The 19,984-nt window shown below is 45.8% G+C and overlaps 1 protein-coding gene across 1 annotated transcript in view; it reads right to left on the reverse strand.

Moving 5' to 3' along the window:
• Positions 1 to 19,984, reverse strand: part of TMTC2 (transmembrane O-mannosyltransferase targeting cadherins 2) — a 624,329-nt gene that overhangs the window by 93,683 nt on the left and 510,662 nt on the right. The window contains exon 9 of the mRNA XM_085652968.1: positions 14,248 to 14,329. Coding sequence (XP_085509094.1) covers positions 14,248 to 14,329 — 82 coding nt within the window. The remainder of the gene's footprint in view (positions 1 to 14,247; positions 14,330 to 19,984) is intronic.

The following is a 19,984-nucleotide window of genomic DNA, read 5'->3' on the forward strand; positions in this document are numbered from 1 at the left end:
GATGAGGTCACCGGGGCCAAAAATGGCCTAGGAGGAAGGGCCGCTTGGCCTCCCTCCCCTTCAATTAAATAAAATTCCATTAAAAAACAGGTAGGCCCCGGGGGATGGGGTCACCAGGGCAGAACTCGGCCCGGGAGGGGGGGGGCTGTGAGGCCCCCTCCCTTATTTTCAATAAAAATATATTTTTTAAAGGGTCCGGCCCTGGGAGAAGTGGTCCCTGGGGCCCAAAATTGTATAGGGAAGGGGGCCACGCAGCCCCCTTTCCTAAAATAACAGAGGGGAAAAAATGGAAAATAAAAAGCCGGCAACTCGCAGGAGGCCTCACCCCCTTTCTCCACTACTCTGCAAACACGCCTCTTGGCATGCTCCTGATTGGGGGATTAAGTCCCCTTGGCTGCTGACGGTTCTTAAGGGCCAACAAGACCCCCTGTTGCCTCCAGTAAGTCCCACACAATGGGATTGCTGAGAGGTGGTCAGAGGCCACGCCCCCTTTTTCCACCACTCTGCAAACCTTCTCGGTAAGGACTGCTAAACTCTGGAACGCATTGCCAATCCAGCTGCGCCGGATTGAGGCAGAATAGGAGTTTAGGAAGGTCTTAAAAACTTGGCTCTTTAGTCAGGGGTAGTATTATTGGCTTGCCTTTTTCTTTATTCTACTCTTAGCGCCGGGACACCTCTGTTGAGGTAGCTGTGCACTTTATAAATGACTATTGATTGATTGAAACACGTCTCTCAGCTCACTGCTGGTGCAGGTATGAAGTCACCTTGCCTCCTGGGGGCCTCAGAACTAAAGTGAACTTCTCCCCCAAAAGAGTAGTCCACCAGGAGGCGCGTTTGCAGAGTGGTGAAGAAAGGGGGCATGGCCTCTGACGACCTCTCAGTAATCTACCTGTGTGGATCTTACTGGAGGTAACAGGAGGGTTAGTTGGCCTCTAAGGACCCCCAACAGCCAAGGGTACTTCATTGCCCAACTAGTAGTGCACCAGGAGGCGTGTTTGCAGTGTGGTAGAGAAAGGGGACGTTATAGTTAGGAAATGGAATTTAAAAAACCTTAGAAATCTATTGTGAAAAACCAAAAGTTACACAGGTGTAATAGTTAGGCTGACATTTCACTCGTATAAAACCAGAGCAATTCAGCAGTTACAGTTAGCTGAGCTAACTATAACTTGCGCCCCAGCAATGCACTCCTTATGACCTCACATATTACATCACTCATGACATGGTCAGTGACATCACTGATGACATCTCAAATGACATCACTGATTAGATCACTGATGACATCATCCACAGAATCCGATGCACCTTCTCACACGCCAATACAATATTTCATACACCCGCTCCAACTTCCACACTGCCATTCTCAAAACCATTGATACACTCATACCAGTACTTACAAACCCGCTCACTGATTCAAATGTCTACACACACATCTACTCATTCACCCATACAACCACTCATAATCCAACTCCCTCACTAATACAGTCACTGATATATCCACTCATACACCCATCCAGCCACTCGCACACTATGAGTCACCCATTGAGCTACTCATACACCTACTCACTCTCCCACAGTCAATCACACAGCAACTTACTCACCTATACAGTCATACATACATGTGACCCACTCACTTATTCATACAGACTAACACATACTCACTTACCTATTCAGTACAAACTTACCCATAGTCACTCTCACAATCGCTCACTCACACAATCACTCATATACTCCAGCACTCCCCTATACTGACTTTCACATATGCAGTTACTCACCCAAATAGCACTGACACATGCACTGAGTCACAGACACAACCATACACACACTCACCCATGAAGCCCCTGACAGATGCACTCAGTAACCCTTACAGCCACTGGCTCACCCACTCACTCATCCATACAGGTAGTGACACACCCCGCATCCACCCACACAGACACTTATACAGGTCCTCAGACAACTAATCACTCACAATACAGCAACTCACATAGCCACACACATACTCATTCAACAACTTACACACCAACAAACATACTGATACAGACATTCACACAACCAGTCACTCATCCATATATTCACTGAGACACCGATTCCTTCACTTATACAGTCATTCATGCTACCACTACATCATTCATACAGACACTCATACACTCACTGATTCATCAACACACCTTGGAATATATATTGATCATGTATAAACTGTTTAAAAACAGTCAGTCACTGGATGATAGCATTGCTTTGGGATCCAGGGAGCTGCTGACATGGAGCTCCCTGGATCTCAACGCAATGTGTCTGTTTCCCTGCTTGCTTCATAGAGAGCAGGGAAACAGACACTGCTCCGCTTTCAGCAAATGAGAGCATTGCTCTCGCTTGCTGAATGCAGGGCTGGTTTGGCATGGCATGGCTGGAGCATGGCTCCCGCCATGCCCTAGCAAACTGCAATGTCCTGGGGGTTGGCACCCCGGGACATTGCTGGAGCCGGCCCTGGGAGGTGGTGTGCAGCATGCCCCCCCTCCTTTCCTGACTAGGGGCCTGCCCCAGGGAGGTAGTGGTCCCTGTGGCTGAGAACAGCCCGGACTGGGGCACGAGGCTCCCTTCCCATTTTAGAGTTTGGTCCTGGATATGTGGTGCTCCTAAGGGCCCGTGGGGTATGTGAGGCCCCCCAACCCAAGCATTTAAAGCCCTTGGGAGGTGGTGGTCCCCAGGGCAGGAGTGCAGTCTGTGAGGCCCCCCACACACTATATTGAATTAGCCCCGGGGAAGTGGCAGTCCTCGAGGCTGTGGACGGGCCCAGTGAGCCCGTCCGCATGCAAATTAAAAGTGCCCCAGGGAGGTGGAAGTCTTTGATAAGCCCTAGGAGGAGTGCCCTGTGCAACCCGCTCCTATATTTGACATATGCCCCTAGGACCTGGCCCACCCGAGAGTTATTCTAAAGCAAGCACGAGAGCCAGCACTTTTTTTTTTTTTTTTAACTTTACTGTGGATTCGCCGATCCACCCGTGAGTCTGCGTCAAAACTTAAAAAAACAATGCTTTTTACCCCCATCAGGGTCCCAGGGTCAGGGTATTCCTACCCTGCCCCCCTTTCTTTTACTTTTTTTTCCGGGACTCAGCTTCAAGCCGATTCTCAAGATGGCTGCCCACACTTCCTGGTTGAAGTGTTGACAGACAATAACATTTTTGTAGGATTTGTGATTCCAATGCAAGGACTAGGGTCTCCAGATATCTATCTTTTTAAAGATAGAAATCTCAAAAACTACTGAACGGATTTATAAAAAAAATTGAAAAGCACGCTTTCTGGGCCAACATCTAGCTTCCTGCCAAATTTGGTGTAATTCCATTCAGTTGTTCGGGTTGTAGTCGTGTTCAAAAAATAAAAACTCCTCATAGAGTTAACATAGAGAAACAAGATTATTGGACCCCCTTTTTCTCTCAGCACCCGCTTAACTGATCTCCCCAAAACTTTCAACACAGAAGTAGAACCAATAGGGGAAGTTTTGTGAAAATTTAGTGGAGACTCGTCAAGCGGCACCAAAGTTATTGGCAACAAAAAAAAAAAAATACCTATGGAAACTTTGGTCCTAACAATAACTGCCTACTGGCGACCGCCAGTAGGATCTATCTATCTATCTATCCTTCCTTTATACTTGCTTGCGAAATACTTACATTTTCGTGATACAAGCATATGCGTGGTAAAAATGTGAGTGGAAACAGCATATGCATGGTAATGGACGTGTGGTAAAAAAAGGCATGCGTGGTTCTGTCATACATCCAGCCTACACCATATGGTATAGGGTAGGACTAGATTACATTAGTAGGGTTGAAACATGTCAACAAATTACAGGCAATAAGGGCAGAACCCTAACAATTACCTTTCACCCCACTCCCTTTTTCAGGTTTTACCCTTGGATAGGAGAGGTGTGATAGAATAAAGTGACTGAGAATTTCCTGCCTCTGAGAAATGGGTTTCACCTATTGATTTTTGCTTCTTGGACTTCTACTTTGAGGGAGTCTCATTAACTGTTTCATCCATTGTAACTCTGTTAAAATGGATTGGGAGTGCTAAAGGCCAGTTCCACCCTTTTAAGAAGTGGTCCACAGCTGCACACCTGTGGTAAGAGGTTCTGGGCTGGTTGTACATGGTGAAACCTGCTCCCCTCAAGGCACGGACATGGAAGACAGGGGGAACCCCCACTGCTGCTCCCATGGCTTTGGCCTCTGAGTATGATTTTTCTCTGGAGTGCAGCATCACTTATTCTGCGTTTGGTCCCTGGTAGAGTGGGGCCCCCGGTGACATGGTTGGAAATGAGTATAGCAGCGCTCACCTTTTTCTGTGCTTCCATTATTCGGCGTCCATACCTGGAGAGAAGGGGGCCCCTGGCAAAATTCAATAAGAGGGGAGGGGGCCCCTGGTCCTCACCAGGGGAGTTTGGACTAAGATGAAGTGGGATCCATGTACGGTTCTCCTGTGAAAATCTACAAATCCTAGGGATAGATCGCCAGAGCAATAGTTCTTTTTAGCCCCAACACACGAAAGGTCTGAGCAAAAGGTGGTTTGTCTAGCACCGTAGCAGATTCCCATGGGGTATATTGCATTTTGCTAATGGAGTAGGACTTCTGCCCAGCTTAGCTCACTATCTGTGCACAAGTAGCCTGTCAAAGCAGGGATCCTTCATGGAGTGGTACTGACCTGTGCAGGGTCCTATAATATGAGTATATGTTCATAGTGTGAGTATGTACATCTGTAGTGATTTACTGAAAAGTGTGTGTGTGCTTTACTGAATTGCACATTATCAGTGACCCAGAAACTAGATTGATGCACCAATATTATGGTAATAAGGATCCTGACTGCAGATTTGACATTAATTTCCACATACCTGCACCCTTTTCTGGCATTTCAAAATGTATCAGTTTTCTCTGTCTCCGCTCAAATTAGATTCTTGCTTTTGAATCATACCGCTGAGTCAAGTAAATTACACTATTGGCCAGCCTTGAGGATCAAAGGTCTCCCCACAAAATAGGGCCATTTACCAGTGATTAAGTCTGTTCCTAAGTGTGAAAAAAGCGGAGGCAGAATTTGCATGTACCAATTGCTTTTCACACTGTACTTGGACTGGGAAGACAACCTCACAGATATTAAAGGAGGGTAGCCAAATCTGTGTAGGCAGTCACAGTAGGGGCTTAATTTTAAGTTTTGGAGGGAAGGGCCAAGGCAGCAGTGGCAGTTAGAAGTAAGCCTTAGGATCTCAGAGAAGGTTTTTAAACAGTCCATATGAGGGTGGCATATTGGAAAATCCCAAAAGGCTGTGCTGGAGGGTTGGGGCAGGTGGCGAGAGTTGTCATTCTAGGATTGGGGATAGATGCTTAGGATTTTCAAACTTTCAATCCCACTTAAAATTGTTCACAATGAAGAGACACTTGAGAACAGTTTAGACCTGGGGGAAGTGAGATTGGAGGAATATTCAGCAGGAAGAGATAAGACGCCCAACCTCTACTACAGAGATGGATTCATGGAATATTGATTTCAGCTGGCACCCAGAGACTAGGATTTGTTTCTCCACGGCTAATGGTGCTGGCCCATCCTAAACCCTATGGGGAACAGTAGAGGTATGGGCCTGCTGAGGGGCACCCAGGGGGAATCACCTGAATATTTGTGGGCTGGTCCTGCAGGTGTGTGACCTCCGAATAGAGGGGGGCCTGGACTTCTGCGAATACAAGTGCTTTGCAGTGGCTGAAGGAGGTCATGGGACCTGTAGGGTGGAGGCAGGGAGAGCACTTTGCCTTGGGATCCTGGGTTTGCTGGTGAGGAAGACCTTGGCCCCAGGAGAAGTGCCAGGTATCCAGACATGAGACCGGTCCGATGTAAAGAGCAAAAAAGTAGGAAAACAAACCCAGAGTGCTCTATCATCGGAGTGAAAGCAATAGAAACCAAGCTCCCCAAAAACTATAAACTTTTAGGACAGGAGACCTTAAATAAGCATACCTGGTTACTGGAGCAAGTCACCATTATCAAAATGCCATTTAGCCCATGAGAATTGTCCAACGCAGACTGATAACACACCTTTTGTTCAAGCCCTTCTTGTTGGGGCCAAGCAGAACTGCTGTCAATCTTGTGAATCTACCTCAGGGATTTGCTCATGGCTCCCGCTCCCTCCTAGTCCCAAAACTCCTGGTGAGGGCCATGGGCCACGAGAGTCAGCATATCACATACTTGGTGCCAGTCCTGGGCGTATGTGAAGTATCATATTTAATTTACCCTTGCGGCCCCATCTTCTTAGGTACCAATGCCAAAGAATGGAAGCAAATAAAAAGGTGAACACTGCTGCACTGTTTACCAACCATGTCTATGTGGGCCCCCCATGTCACTGGGGACTGAAAACCAAATGAGCACCGCTGCAGCTCAGAGGAAGCCGTGGCCTGGGAGGCAAAGCCGGAGCAACAGGTGTTTCCCCTTTTCCAAATGTCCATGCCTTGAGGGGAGCAGGAGCACTGCAGTCTGGATTTGTGCACGCATGGCTGCAAAACATCTGAGCTGCACTCAGGGAGTTGGCAGAGGGCTGCAGGATATACAGAGGATGATAGGTTTGTTAGATCTTGAGGTTCACATCTGGATGAGTTGGTCAGTATTGGTTGGCAGGCTTAGAAGTCAGCCACTGCAGACACTCAGAGGAGAGTGCATGATTTCATGCTGTGGAACAGAGCTTAGTGGCAAGCTAGCCTCAGAAATTTACTCATCTTTCCAGAGTCTTGGAAAGCCAGATAAGCCCTGCAAAGGTAAGGCAGTTGGTCAAGAAGATGGAATCCAAATTAGATTCTATAACACAGGGTCAAGGCTACCGTTTGACAGCAGAGACCACCACTCCAAAAGACCTAGAACAGGGGTTGAAAAATGCCTTCAAAATTCTCAACAAACTAAAGATGTACATCAGTTTTGGAATTATTTTTTTAGCCATCCCAATGATGAAGCGAAAGGATGGGCGTGTGGAAGGGGCCGGTGTAGGAAAAGAAAAATCCTTATGATGCAGGGAAATGTTTGCCTGAAATTATAAGACTACTATACAGAAATAAGGATGTTAAAATTGGAGCACATGTCCTGAGAATCATAACAGCAGTCTGATTCAACCTTGGGTTGAGGGCGTTTGCATGGTAGAAACAAGCTCTCGTGATTTATTTATGGCAATGATATGCGTACAAGAGAGAAAGCACATCTTGGTGACAAAGTTTAATTTTTATAACAAGTAAGATGCTCCTGAGAAAAGCTAGGTCTTGACTGTCTGTTATTCTAGCATGCTTGTAAATGACAACAGGATTGTTTAAGCTTATTACGTTCTGCAGTAAAGAAGCTGAGAATAAAGGACACACCTTTAGAAGTAAACAGGAGATTCTTCAGTCAGTGCTTATCAGGAAGAGGCTATTAGAAACTTAGCGAGGTTCCTAGGGTAGATCAGTAAGGCTATGGAATTAGGTCCTGATTTTGCTGTGTTTGTCACTGTCATGACCTGGAAAAACAGAGAGCAAAGACATTAAATGTCACCCCTGCGCATCTGTTGGGGGTTCTGCTGAATTCCCATCAGTTCCGCATTATCTGGCTGATAATGTAAGAGATGGAGTCCTTTCACCTGCCACAGAACATATCCTCAATTAAATTAAAAAAGACATAAGGAGGAACAGCGGGACGCTCAGCATGGCCTCTGCCAGATGAGAAGATTAACTTTAAAACTCAACAGCCTTCCTAGCCCTCAGAACTGAATGTCTTAAGCAAAGTGACAGGTGTCTGCCTTCAGTGAGGGATGGCAATTCCTATTGCTTGGGGGCACACAACTCTAAGCCGGAACACTTATAAACCTGCCTGACTTAACAGGGAGAATGCGGGAAATCATCGTGAAGTTAAAAAGGAGACCAAATTCACAATGTGCGTTTGCTAAAATGCATATTTACATTACATGTGGTCACTATGCTCCTGATTGGGAATGTTAATGCTCTGATCAGTAGCAGGACAGCATTTAAATACAATACAACAGCAATGGGAGTTTTGTGTATTAATTATAATTATTTAATTTGTCTACTAGATAGTCAGCTTGTTGTTTAAAGTTATTCATGCGACTACATATCCGCCGTAAGCAGAGGAATTGCACATAAGGTAGGTTTTTCCGTAGTGAATGGAGGTGAAAGCTGTAGAAACTTAGCAGGCTGTTTATTTGCAGTTGGCTTCAGGTAGGCATCTGTTTGTACATTTCCCATTTCAGGAAAGACTTGTACATCCAAAAATGTCAATAACTCTTTGCTAATGGTGTGGGTAAATCTTACATTTCTGTCCTGGTTGTTTAGCCATATGATAAAGTCAAGGGCGGGGTCACTCCTCCAAATTACAAGGATGTCATCAACATACCGCTTTGATGTGGAGATGTTTCCCCAGAATGGATTTGTTTCATATAGGTTTTCATTTTCTAGGTTGTAAACGTATAACCCGGCCACACTAGAAGCGAAGGTACTCCCCATCAATGTGCTGTGGGTTTGAAGAAAGAGAGTTCCCTCAACCTCAAAGACATTTCGTATTAGGGCACAGTCCATCACAAAGTTAGGGCACAGTCCATCACCAAGTGTCTGGGGGAGGGGAGCACGTATGGCCACTCCATGTTCTCAAGTATCTTGTTGATGACCTCTGGAGTCTCTACTTGGGGGAGGCTGGTATATAGACTTTCTATGTCTAAGCCTATTAAGAGGTCTTGTTGGTCAAAGAACCTGGTGTCTTTGATATGGACCAGTAAGTGTTTCATATCTCTAATGTAGATTTCTGTTTTCTGAAGTATGGGTTTTAGAAAGTAGTCACATAATTATGACAGAGGTTCCAAAAGGGAACTTATCGCTGATAAGACTGGCCTACCTGGAGGATGATTGCGATTTTTGTGGATCTTGGGGAGCATGTAAAAGTATGGAGTTACTGGGTTAGTGTTCCTTAGAGAGTCCCATTCATGTTTACTGATCCACCATTCGCATTCCGCTTCCTCTACCATGGAGTTAATCTCTACTGCGAGTGTGGTTGTAGGGTCTGCATCTAGTATTTTGTAGTTATGGTCGTCCGTCAACAGCCTCAGACACTCTGTTCTGTTGACTGTGGTAGACTGTAGGACTATGTCACTGCCTTTGTCAGCAGGTTTTATGGTGATGTCAGTGCCGTTTTGTAAATCGTTCAGAGCTTGTTTCTCCATGTTGCTTAAATTCAGATTTGTTTTAATGCATTTGTGTCAATGTTTTCTATTTCTGTGCATACTGCATGTTCGAATGTTAACAACTCCACTGGAGTGGTGTGAGTGGGGGGTAGAAGTTAAACTTCTTTCTTAAGCCTGTGGTCGATGTCTCTTGTGTGGTTTCTTGGACCCCAAAGTGTGCCTTTAAATGTGTTTGCGAAAGAAGGCTGCTAGCTCGCAACGTAAGTGGAATTTGCCAAAATTTGGTATAGGGACAAAATCTGGGCCTTTCATTAGTACCTGTTGTGAGTTTGAAACAGTTTTTTTCAGTGAGATTAATCACTAGGAGGGAGGAAGCAGGACTCTGAGCGTAAAAAGTAAGTTTTTTTTATTATATATAAAAATAAATATTTGCCCACTGTTACCACCCGCACATGGGGCTGCATTAGCTCTGAGGTACTCTGTCATTATTACTCCATGGAGGATTACTCTTATCCTGTTCCTCTTTTTCTCAGTTAGTGTTTCCCAGTCAAGCGTCTGTGATATAGTTAGGGCAACGTTTTAATCGGATAGGATCCTGCCAGAATCTCATTCACGTCTTTATCTGTGAAAGTTAGGCCGAACTTTCCACCATTGTGAACGTGTGGTGATGTGTTCTGTGTGTGCTTATGTTTATTAAAATTATGAGGTCTAAAAAAGGAGGTGGTATATCTCATGTAGTGTAAGACTACACTCTGAAGACCACAGGAATTGTGACAGTCAGCAGATTTCTTGTGGCATAAAGTCTCCTTAGCTCTCACAATTTTCAAAAGTTTGGAACTGCTTTTTACATCCAGCGCCATAAAATATTCCGGCCAATATGACAATGTATTATTTTTTAATTGTTTTGGAGCTAGATGAGGTCTCTTTCTGTGATCTGTACCCAATTAAAAAAAAAAAACTCAATAAGCAGAGACAATTGAGCAAAACGTTCTTGAGCAGATCTGAAAATGTGCATTAACAGAGACAGTAAAGACTTTGGTGTCAGCTGAAAAGACATGAGGGTGGTTTAATAGTTAATCGAAGACAGGCAAGGTGCCCTGCTCCGATATTCTTCTAGTTATAGTGTGGAACAGACCCCGATCATACATCCGTCTAGTATTTTCAAGTGGGCACATCTCAATTAAGTCAGTTTATTCTTAGACTACCTCCTGACAAGCAGGTTTTCTTGAGGTCGCTGCTGCTGTAACCAAATGTTACGGCTATGCGCTGGCATGCTTGGGCCATTGTGGCAATTTATGTAAAGTGGTGTGCTTTATATTGGTGTTTTGTTGATTTTAAAAAGGCCCTTGATTTGGTTGGTAGAGCTTCTCTTGTAGGCTGAATTCCCAGCTTGTCAGAGGACAGACACACTGCCACTTGTCACTTTCTCAGACAGCGGAGCATTCTTGCATCTCTCGTCCTGTAATGATGGGGTGCACAGCATGATTCACACTGGCAACCCCCTGCAATGGGTATGCAAGGTGGCATCCGTGGTGCGAGCTTTCTGTAGCTCCTTTACTAATTCAGAGCAAGCCCAGGAGCTAAAGACAGACAGGTCTGTCAGAAGCTTTTGCTTGCCTGGGTTACTTACCAGCATGAGGGTGGTACTTAGGTACCAATTACCTACCAGTCTCACCACAAACATATCACAAAAGCAGGCTAAGCCTGTGTTTGTGATCAAGATGGCTGCTGTGGATGCACGCAAACAGATAGGTAACCCTCTGAGGGGAAAACAAGCCCTGGCAAACAAAACAGCTTTCAAGGGTGTGACCTTTTGGATTTACAAGTGCTTAATAACTAAGAGCATATTTTCAAGAGACAAGTGAACCCAATGGATCTGAGAGGGACCTTGGGTAGGAGTAATTATAAAGGAACAGTGGTCCTTTTCAACACAATTAAGAAAAACAAGTCAACACAGGGATATAATGCTTATGGGAAAATAACTATTTTAATTTTCATTACAAAGAACATAAAAAAACACAAAGAAAGTGGAGTACTGATAAGCAATGGGGTTAGAAGAACTCAGACATAAATAATCAAACATTTTTGATCGGTTTAAGTCCGAGATAACAGTATGGGCCCTTTATATTCAAGTTGTGGCCAATCCATTGGCTGGTGGGGCCCGGATTGTCTTAAGGTGATGTTGGGCCGTAATTGGACCGATTCACAAAGTGTAGTTTGTCCGACTCAAAACATTATAGACCAATTAGTTTTGTTTTTGTTGACAATTTCCAGACGATAGATTTCAAGACTGGTGTTAAGGAGCCTAAAGGACTGGATAGAGGTCAGGAATGTTTACTCCCACTTAATGTTCGGAGATAAAATTAGCATGACAGACCACGGGGTTAGATTCATAATGCTGATAGGAAAAATTGTATCTCTGCATTACCTTTTCTTATGACTGGCAACTGCAGGTTTAAAATCCGCTTTTGAAAGTTCCGCATGAACTTGGTGTCCCAAGTAATCTTCTTGCATTAATTATTTGCCTACATCATAAAAACCATTGGCCGCACCACGGCGCTCAGACCAATCACAACGCTGCATTGCAGCATTGTGATGGGCTCAGGGGAGCCTCAGACTGCAGGCTTTCTGTTCCTGAAACACGGGCCGGGAGCGACGACGACAGGACAACAGAGAAGGTGCGGCGAGGGGGTATGTTTTATTTCTTCTTTTTTTACACCTCCCTTACCCCTCTCTCCCATCTCCGGTCCGCGCCCCCACCCTCAATCCGTGCCGGCCGGTCCTGTGATTGATTAATTGAATGGGGTAGTGAGACATCTATTTTCATGTTTACACAACGCACCAGTATTAGCTGGAGGAAAAAAATTATTCCGGTTTGTGAAGACAATTGACTGATCTTTGAGGCAGCGAGTGGTTACAAAATTATTTTAACACCACAACTGGGACTCCCTAATATATGGGAAGCTACAGACCTAACGGAGGTGGAGCAACAAATGACCACTCTGGGATACACATTAGTGAAACGAGCAATTGCAATGAAGTGGGGGGTGGAAGCGAAACCATCGCCGAAGAATTGGGCTAAGGAATTAGACCAGTGTATGATAGCAGAATAAGAGGTGTTCAACTCCAGGGGTTGTCCCAAGAAATGGGATAAAAAATGAAGTAAATGGAATACATACCGGGGGATTTGTGTACTTCGCCTACCACGGAGATGAGACAGAATTTTGGACATAATATAGGGGCAATGACTGATTTACTATTGATTCCTACTATATGCATGAATGATGTAACTGTACTGCAAAGTATGCAAACAAAAGAATTGTGACATTTGTTTTTTCAAATCAATAAAAAATTAAAATAAGATTAATTAATTTCAACCCACCTAGATGGTATACAAAAGCCATCTATTAGGAAAATTTGATAATTGAGGGTGTTCATGATTTTGATTATCTAGGTATTACGACAGCTGATAATGCCAAATGGACTAATCAAACTGGTAAAAATACAATCACTTTAGCCCATACAGTTAAAGCCATGTAAGCATATGCAGACACATAGGATCCCAGATGGTTTCTGCACCACTGGAAGTTTAAAGAGCCCAACCTCAGACAGCAGCACTCTACAGTGCAGAGTTATAAGGAACTGTGAGTCTCAAAGAGATATTAGGGCTAACAACTGTTTCCTTAAAGCCCTCTTAAAATTGCCAAGAAGTGCCACAGCTTTACCAAATCTGAATGATCTGGGTATCCGAATTACTGATTAGGCCATTGACTTTCTGGTGTAGGATATAGTCAAATGATAAATTGCTGCACTATAGAACAGCTCTCAGCAACTTACCTTGGCTAATGTATGTTTGCACCTCTTTGACAAAGCTGGAGCTGTCACATTACTGGCATGAATTTGAACAGATTACACCTGCTAAAGCCGAAGTGTTGAGCAGAAAATATTGGGCTAATGTCAACCAGGAGAGGCTGCTTAGTAACGGTTGTGACACTTCAACAGAAGGTTTTGTACTGCTCAAACATGTGGGAAGATATGATACCTACCTGCACTTAATACAGCCAATTCTTGCTATGATGATATATATCAAGTGCAGGTTTGGCATATTCCCACTAGCAGGTTTTCCTGGTAACTGCTCTAACTAATCAGAACACCCACAAGAATGGCATTTGCTGTTTCTAGATTTGCAATGTCTGCATGGAAGATAAGAATAAAGCATACTGAAGTTGCACGATAATTAAAGGTGCTGCTATGGATTACTGTTAATTGAATGTAATATTGTATAATATATATATATATATCACTTTATGCAGCTATTCTTATTGTTTTATGCAATGTTGTATACTGTTTTATGGATACTTGTACACATATACGGATGAAAGAACTTGATGGTAAATCAAAGTCAAAAGTAACCCTGGACCAAAGGATGAACCATTCAATTCACACTGATTTCGCCCTAGGTGGGTTATCCCTGAGCACTCATCTCTGGAAATTAACAAAATCACAAAAATGGTAAGAACTAATGCGAATAGAATTTTTAAATCTACGTGCATAATGTATTACTGACAGTGGATAATAAATGTTGGTCTTTGTGAGTTTCTTGGAAATATAAAACAACCCTGTAATGCCCAGAAGGGTGTAAAATATTGGAGAAAAAACTGTGTAAAAGAGGGAAGGCTTTAGGAAGCTCTATAAATTATACTGCTCTTCCTTTAATACAATACTTATGTCAAGCACACATCGACACACGATCTTCTAATGCCCACCCAAAGACTTGATGGAAAGCCGCGCCTGCATGGCTGAAGACACGATTCTGAAACCCTCCACATATGGGGCTTGGCTTATTGCAGCACAGATGAAGCCATGTTGACAATTGACATTCCTCTCCTGTGAAATGAGAGCTTTAAATTGCAAAAATAGATACAGGGCTGATTAAGAAAATGTAAAACGGCAGATTTTCTGCACAGGAGATTTGCTTAAGTGAGGCAGGGTGTGACAGCAGGAGATTTTCAATCCATAATCATGCAGCGAGATTAACAGCGAACCTGGAACATATGAAGAAACAAAATCTAAGCAAAACTCACCATAATGCATATAACAATTTCCTTTGGCGGGATCCAGCTTTATTGCTTTTAAGAAGTACTTTTCAGCCTCGCTCTTGCGGCCCTAAAAAAAGAAAAAACATATTTAATAAAGAATAATTATAATATAGATAGATAGATAGATAGATAGATAGATAGATAGATAGATAGATAGATAGATAGATAGATAGATAGATAGATAGATAGATAGATAGATAGATCCCTACACATATATAGTCATTTCAGGCTATGTACATTTTGGCTGAGCGCCATTTCCAATTTTCATATGGTTCCAATAAGCACATCTTTCAGTTCCGATTCGTCATTATAGAATGCTTACATATATATTTAGGCCACCTATGGTACTCATAAAAGAAGCTGAAGGAAAAGTTTCACTCAGGGTTCGAAGTACTGAAAATTGTCTAATTATCCGAACGTCCACTCGTTGGGATAGATTTCAGAACCCGTCTCTACTCTACACACAGATGTGCGTTTGCGGCCACCCACAGTCTTCCATATTCAGAACAGAAAATTAGTGGTTTGAAGGAGCCAGGTGCCTGCGCCGCACTTGTTGCACAATTACTCCAAACACATGCACAAGGAAGGAGGACAGTTGCCTAATTTGTCACTCTCTCTGGCTGAATTCCATTATGGAGAACTTGACCAGCGGTGGATATGGGTGTCTGGTGGCATAAAGATTAGGGAACCTCAGTATTTGGCATCCTAACATTCGATAGCACACGTTGCAGGCTTCTCAGTAAAATTTTGTGCTTGGGCACCTATTCTTTTACAAATTAAGCACTGCTAGTAAACCAGTCTTCCACCTTTATCTAGGCATGAAGTTGCTAGCATGTCTGGGAAGCAAAAAGACCCACCTGTTCAACGTAAATCCAGAGTTAGCCATATATGAAAACGAGTTACTTACCTGTAACTTCAGTTATCCAGTATTGGTATCTTTCATAGATTTACATGATTGAATCATTCCCCCGTCTAAGAGGGAGTCTCACAGTAAACATAAAATATATATATATTACCTACTGGCGGTCGCCAGTAGGTAGTTATAGTTAGGACCTATTATCCATAGGAAATCTGCAGCATTCTATTTGGAATAACTTTGGCGCCGGTTGACGAATCTTAGCGAAATTTTCAAAACTCGTGGCCCGCTCCGGTCCACTCCTATCCTGAAAGTCTCGGGGTGATTCGTCAAGCGGGGGCCGAGAAAAAAGGGGGGTCCCAAAACGTGTTTTCTCCATGCAATTTTCCATAGGGACCTTTATTCGCAGCTACAGCCCGAACTGCTGAACGGAATTGCACCAAATTTGGCAGAAAGGTAGACCTTGGTTCAGAGTCGTGCCTTTTGCTTAAATTGTGTAAATCCGTTCAGTAGATCCTGAGAAAATCAAAATCAAAATCACATGTATATCTATGGCCGCGCTGGATCCGTGCACCCTGCCGAGCACGAGCTGTATGCTAATTGGCTGTCAACACTCCAAACCAAAAAGTGTTGGCAGCCATCTTGTGCCTCGGTAGCACCGAGGCACAAGAAAAAAGAAGAAGAAATGCGCAGAACGCAAAAAGGGGGCAGGGTAGAAACACCCTGACCCCCTAGGCCTTCTCAGGGGGGGTACAACAAGGACCCCCAAGACCAAATTATTATTATTAATTTTTTTTTTTTTAAAGTCGGCACAATTCGCGCTGGGTGCGCGGATCCTGCCGATAAAAAAAAACGAAGCGCGGCCTCCCACGCTTCGATGCTAATTAGCCCCCGGAGGGCCAAATCCCGGGGCATGTTGAAAATAAAGTGTGGGGGGCCCAATCCCCCCCACACTGCCCCGGGGACCGCCACACCCTGGGGCAAAGTATGAATAATTGCGCGGGGGGCACACAGCCCCCCCGCAGCCCCAGGGACCGCCAACCCCACGGCTTAATAGTTTAATGTTGGGGAGCCTCTAAGACCCCCTGAGCCCCAGGGACTGCCACCCCCTGGGGCTCGACTTGATTTACATTGAAGGGGGTGGGGCACTCTGCCCCCCCGCAGCCCCGGGGACCGCCACCCCCCCAGGGCTTTTTTTTTAAAGAAAAAATACCCTGTGTGGGGGGGCTCAAGCCCCCCCACACGCCCCGGGGACAGCCACCTCCCCGGGGCTCTAAATATGTAAATTGTGAGGTCCGTGATGGACCCCCAGCCCTGGGGACCACCACCCCCCGGGGCTTTGGAAATTGGTGGGAGGGGGCCCCCCCCCCAGAGCAAATGATGGCCCTGGGGACCGCTACCCCCTCAGGGTCGGCTCCTGCAGTGTCCCGGGGTGCCCACACTGCTGTTTGCTATGCTATGGCAGCCCCCCTTCTTTAAAAAAAAAAAAAGAAATACCGGCATTGCGCCGGAGGCCACGCCCCCTTCTTTCAACACTCTGAAAACGCGCCCCCTGGCTCGTTTGCGGATGGGGAACGAATTCCCCTTGAATACTGGTGGTCCCTGGGGGCCAACTAGCCCACCAGGAACCTCCAGTATGTGCCAGGGGGATGCGTTGCAGAGAGGTGTTCTGAGGCCATGCCCCTTTTTACACCTCTCTGCAACGCAGCTCTGTGGCGCTTAATGGAGGTAGCTGGTGGGCTAGTTGCACCCCAGGGACCCTCAGGATTCAAGGGGGGGGTAATCCCCCAACTTAAAACGCGCCACGGGGCGCGTTTGCACAGTGGTGAAGGGAGGGGGTGGGGCCTGAAGTGATATGTGTGGAAACACGCCCTGGGGTGCGTGTTAAGTTCAGGAATTAATTCCTCTTCAATCCGGAGGGTCCCTGGGGGCCAACTAGCCCACCGGGAACCTCCAGTAAGCGCCACGGAGCTGCGTTGCTGAGTGTTGTAAAAAAGGGGAGTGGCCTCTGAACACCTCTCTGCAACGCAGCTCTCTGGTGCATACTGGAAGTACCTGGTGGGCTAGTTGGCCCCCAGGGACCCTCAGGATTGAGGAGGAATTGATTCCCCAACTTCAACTGCGCCACAGGGTGTATTTGCAGACATGTCACTTCAGGCCACGCCTCCTTCCTTCACCACTGTGCAAACGCGCCCCGTGGCGCATTTTAAGTTGGGGGGTTAACTCTCTTTTAATACTGAGGGTCCCTGAGGGCTAACTAGCCCAACAGGTATCTCCAGTATGCGCCAGGGAGCTGCATTGCAGACAGATGTTCAGAGGCCACGCCCCTTTTTACACCTCTCTGGAGCGCAGCTCTGTGGCACTTACTGGAGGTACCTTGTGGGCTAGTTTGACCCTAGGGAACCTTAGGATTCAAGGGGACTTTATCTCTCAACTTAGAACGGCCACAGGGCGCATTTACACAGTGGTGAAGGGAGGAGACGGGGCCTGAGGTGACGTGTGCAAACACGCCCTGTGCCGCGTTTTTAGTTGGGGAAATAATTCCCCTTCAATCCTGAGGGCCCATGGGGGCCAACTAGTCCACCGGGTGCTTCCACTAAGCGCCACTGCGTTGCGTTGCAGAGAGGTGGTGCAGGCTGTGCCCCTTTTTACACCTCTCTGCAATGGTGCTTACTGGACGTACCTAGTGGGCTAATTTGCCCCTAGGGACTCTCAGGATTCAAGGGGAGTTAATCTCCCAACTTAAAACAGCCACAGGGCGTGTTTACACAGTGGGGAAGGGAGGGGACGGGGCCTGAGGTGACGTGTGCAAACACGCCCTATGGCGCGTTTTAAGTTGGGGAAATAATTCCCCTTCAATCCTGAGGGCCCATGGGGGCCAACTAGTCCACCAGTCCTTCCAGTAAGCGCCACTGTGCTGCGCTGCAGAGAGGTGGTCCAGGCCGTGCCCATTTTCTCTGCAATACAGCTCTGTGGCGCTAACTAGAGATACCTGATGGGCTAGTTGTACCCAAGGGACACTCAGGATTCAAGGAGACTGTATCCCCCAAATGTAAACGGCCACAGGGCGTGTTTGCACACGTCAGCTCAGCCCCCCCCACTCCCTTCACTAGTGTGCAAACGCGCCCTGTGGCGCGTTTTAAGAGGTAGTTTTAATCCCCCTGCCCTATTATATACTAGGGGCTTACAGAGGAGGTCATGCTAATAACAGGGGTACCCCAACGCATAGTGTTCCCTAGTGTATGTAGGTTGTTTAACTGTATTCTAAGTGTCTTTTAGCATAGCACTGGCTCTAGGACTGGTTAGTCAAGAGTCAGTTACCACCAGTACCCATCTGAAAAAGTTGAGGGTACAGGATGATTTTGCAACAAAGACTCTTTCTGCTCCTCTGTTTGTTCTTTCTGTAAGTTTTCCTTCTTCCTGCACTTTTCTTCGTCTTTGAGGACTTCTGTTGCTTCTTTCTGCATTTCTTTTTCTTCTTTCTGTGTGTTTTTTCTTCTTTCTTCGCATATCCTATCTCTGTAGGCATAGTTAGAAATGAGCATTTAGCAAACCTTTGATTAGCATGACCTCCTCTGTAAGCCCCTAGTATATAATAGGACAGGGGATTAAGACTACCTCTTAAAACGCGCCACAGGGTGTGTTTGCACACGTCACCTCAGGCCCCGTCCCCTGCCTTCACCACTGTGTAAACGCGCCCTGTGGCGGTTCTAAGTTGAGAGATTAAGTCCCCTTGAATCCTAAGGGTCCCTAGGGTCAAACTAGCCCACTAGGTACCTCCAGTAAGTGCCACAGAGCTGCGTTGCATAGAGGTGTAAAAAAGGGCGTGGCCTCAGAACACCTGTCTGCAACGCAGCTCCCTGGCGCATACTGGAGATACCTGTTGGGCTAGTTGGCCCTCAGGGACCCTCAGTATTGAAGAGGAATTAATTCCCCAACTTACAACTGGCAAGGGGGCGCGTTTGCAGAGTGCTGCAAGGAGGGGGCGTGGCCTCCGGCGCAATGCCGGTCTTATTTATTTATTTATTTTAAGAAGGAGGGCTGTGTGGCCCCCCCTTCTTTTTCTAATTTATTGGCCCTGGGGACCCCATCCACCAGGGCCTGCACCCTAATTTTTTTTGTTGAAAAAAAAAAATTTGGAAGGGAGCCGCGTGGCCCCCCTCCCAAGGCCTTAATTGGCCCCGGGGACCCCAACACCCGGGTCATGGCCTTTTTTTTTTTTTAAATTCTTTAGGAGGGCGGCTGCTTTGCCCCCCTCCTCAGGCCACTTATGGCTCCAGGGACCCCATCCCCCGTGGCCGGGCTTTGTTTTTTATTATTTAAAAAAATATGTATATTTATAGAAACACCTAGGACATGCTGGACAAACCGTATGTACCTATCACCATAACGATTTGCGTGATATTCATTAAAAGGCGACTATGCATACAATGAGTCCACGTGGAATGCATTTACACCGCTAGTGAAGCTCTGACGTGTCTGACGCCCTACCGTGCCTAATCCCGGCGCCCCCGCCGGTGGGTACTCTCCAAGTAGACACCCTTGTCGTTTATTTATACAAACATGGGTAGCTATTGACGGGCATATTTAATACACACGCACACCAAGCCATTCAAAGGGGATTCGACAAAAATTCGACCAAACTATGCAAGAAACCCCCGCACGGTTAATAAAACACACATCCACCGCCGGATGTGTAATACTTTTTATTTTACTCTCTGGAAAGGAGATGAACCTCACTTGAGAGTCACAGCGTGCTCCTGGCTGAGCCCAATGCTGCGTTACACCCACCAGTGCCCGCCGAGCGCCACACACCTCTGTGTTGTATTCCACCAGCTAGTGCGTATGCTATGACACTCTCTAGCC

The sequence above is a fragment of the Triturus cristatus genome, chromosome 4_1 (assembly GCF_964204655.1).
Source record: "Triturus cristatus chromosome 4_1, aTriCri1.1, whole genome shotgun sequence".
In the NCBI taxonomy this organism is placed as follows: Eukaryota; Metazoa; Chordata; class Amphibia; order Caudata; family Salamandridae; genus Triturus; species Triturus cristatus.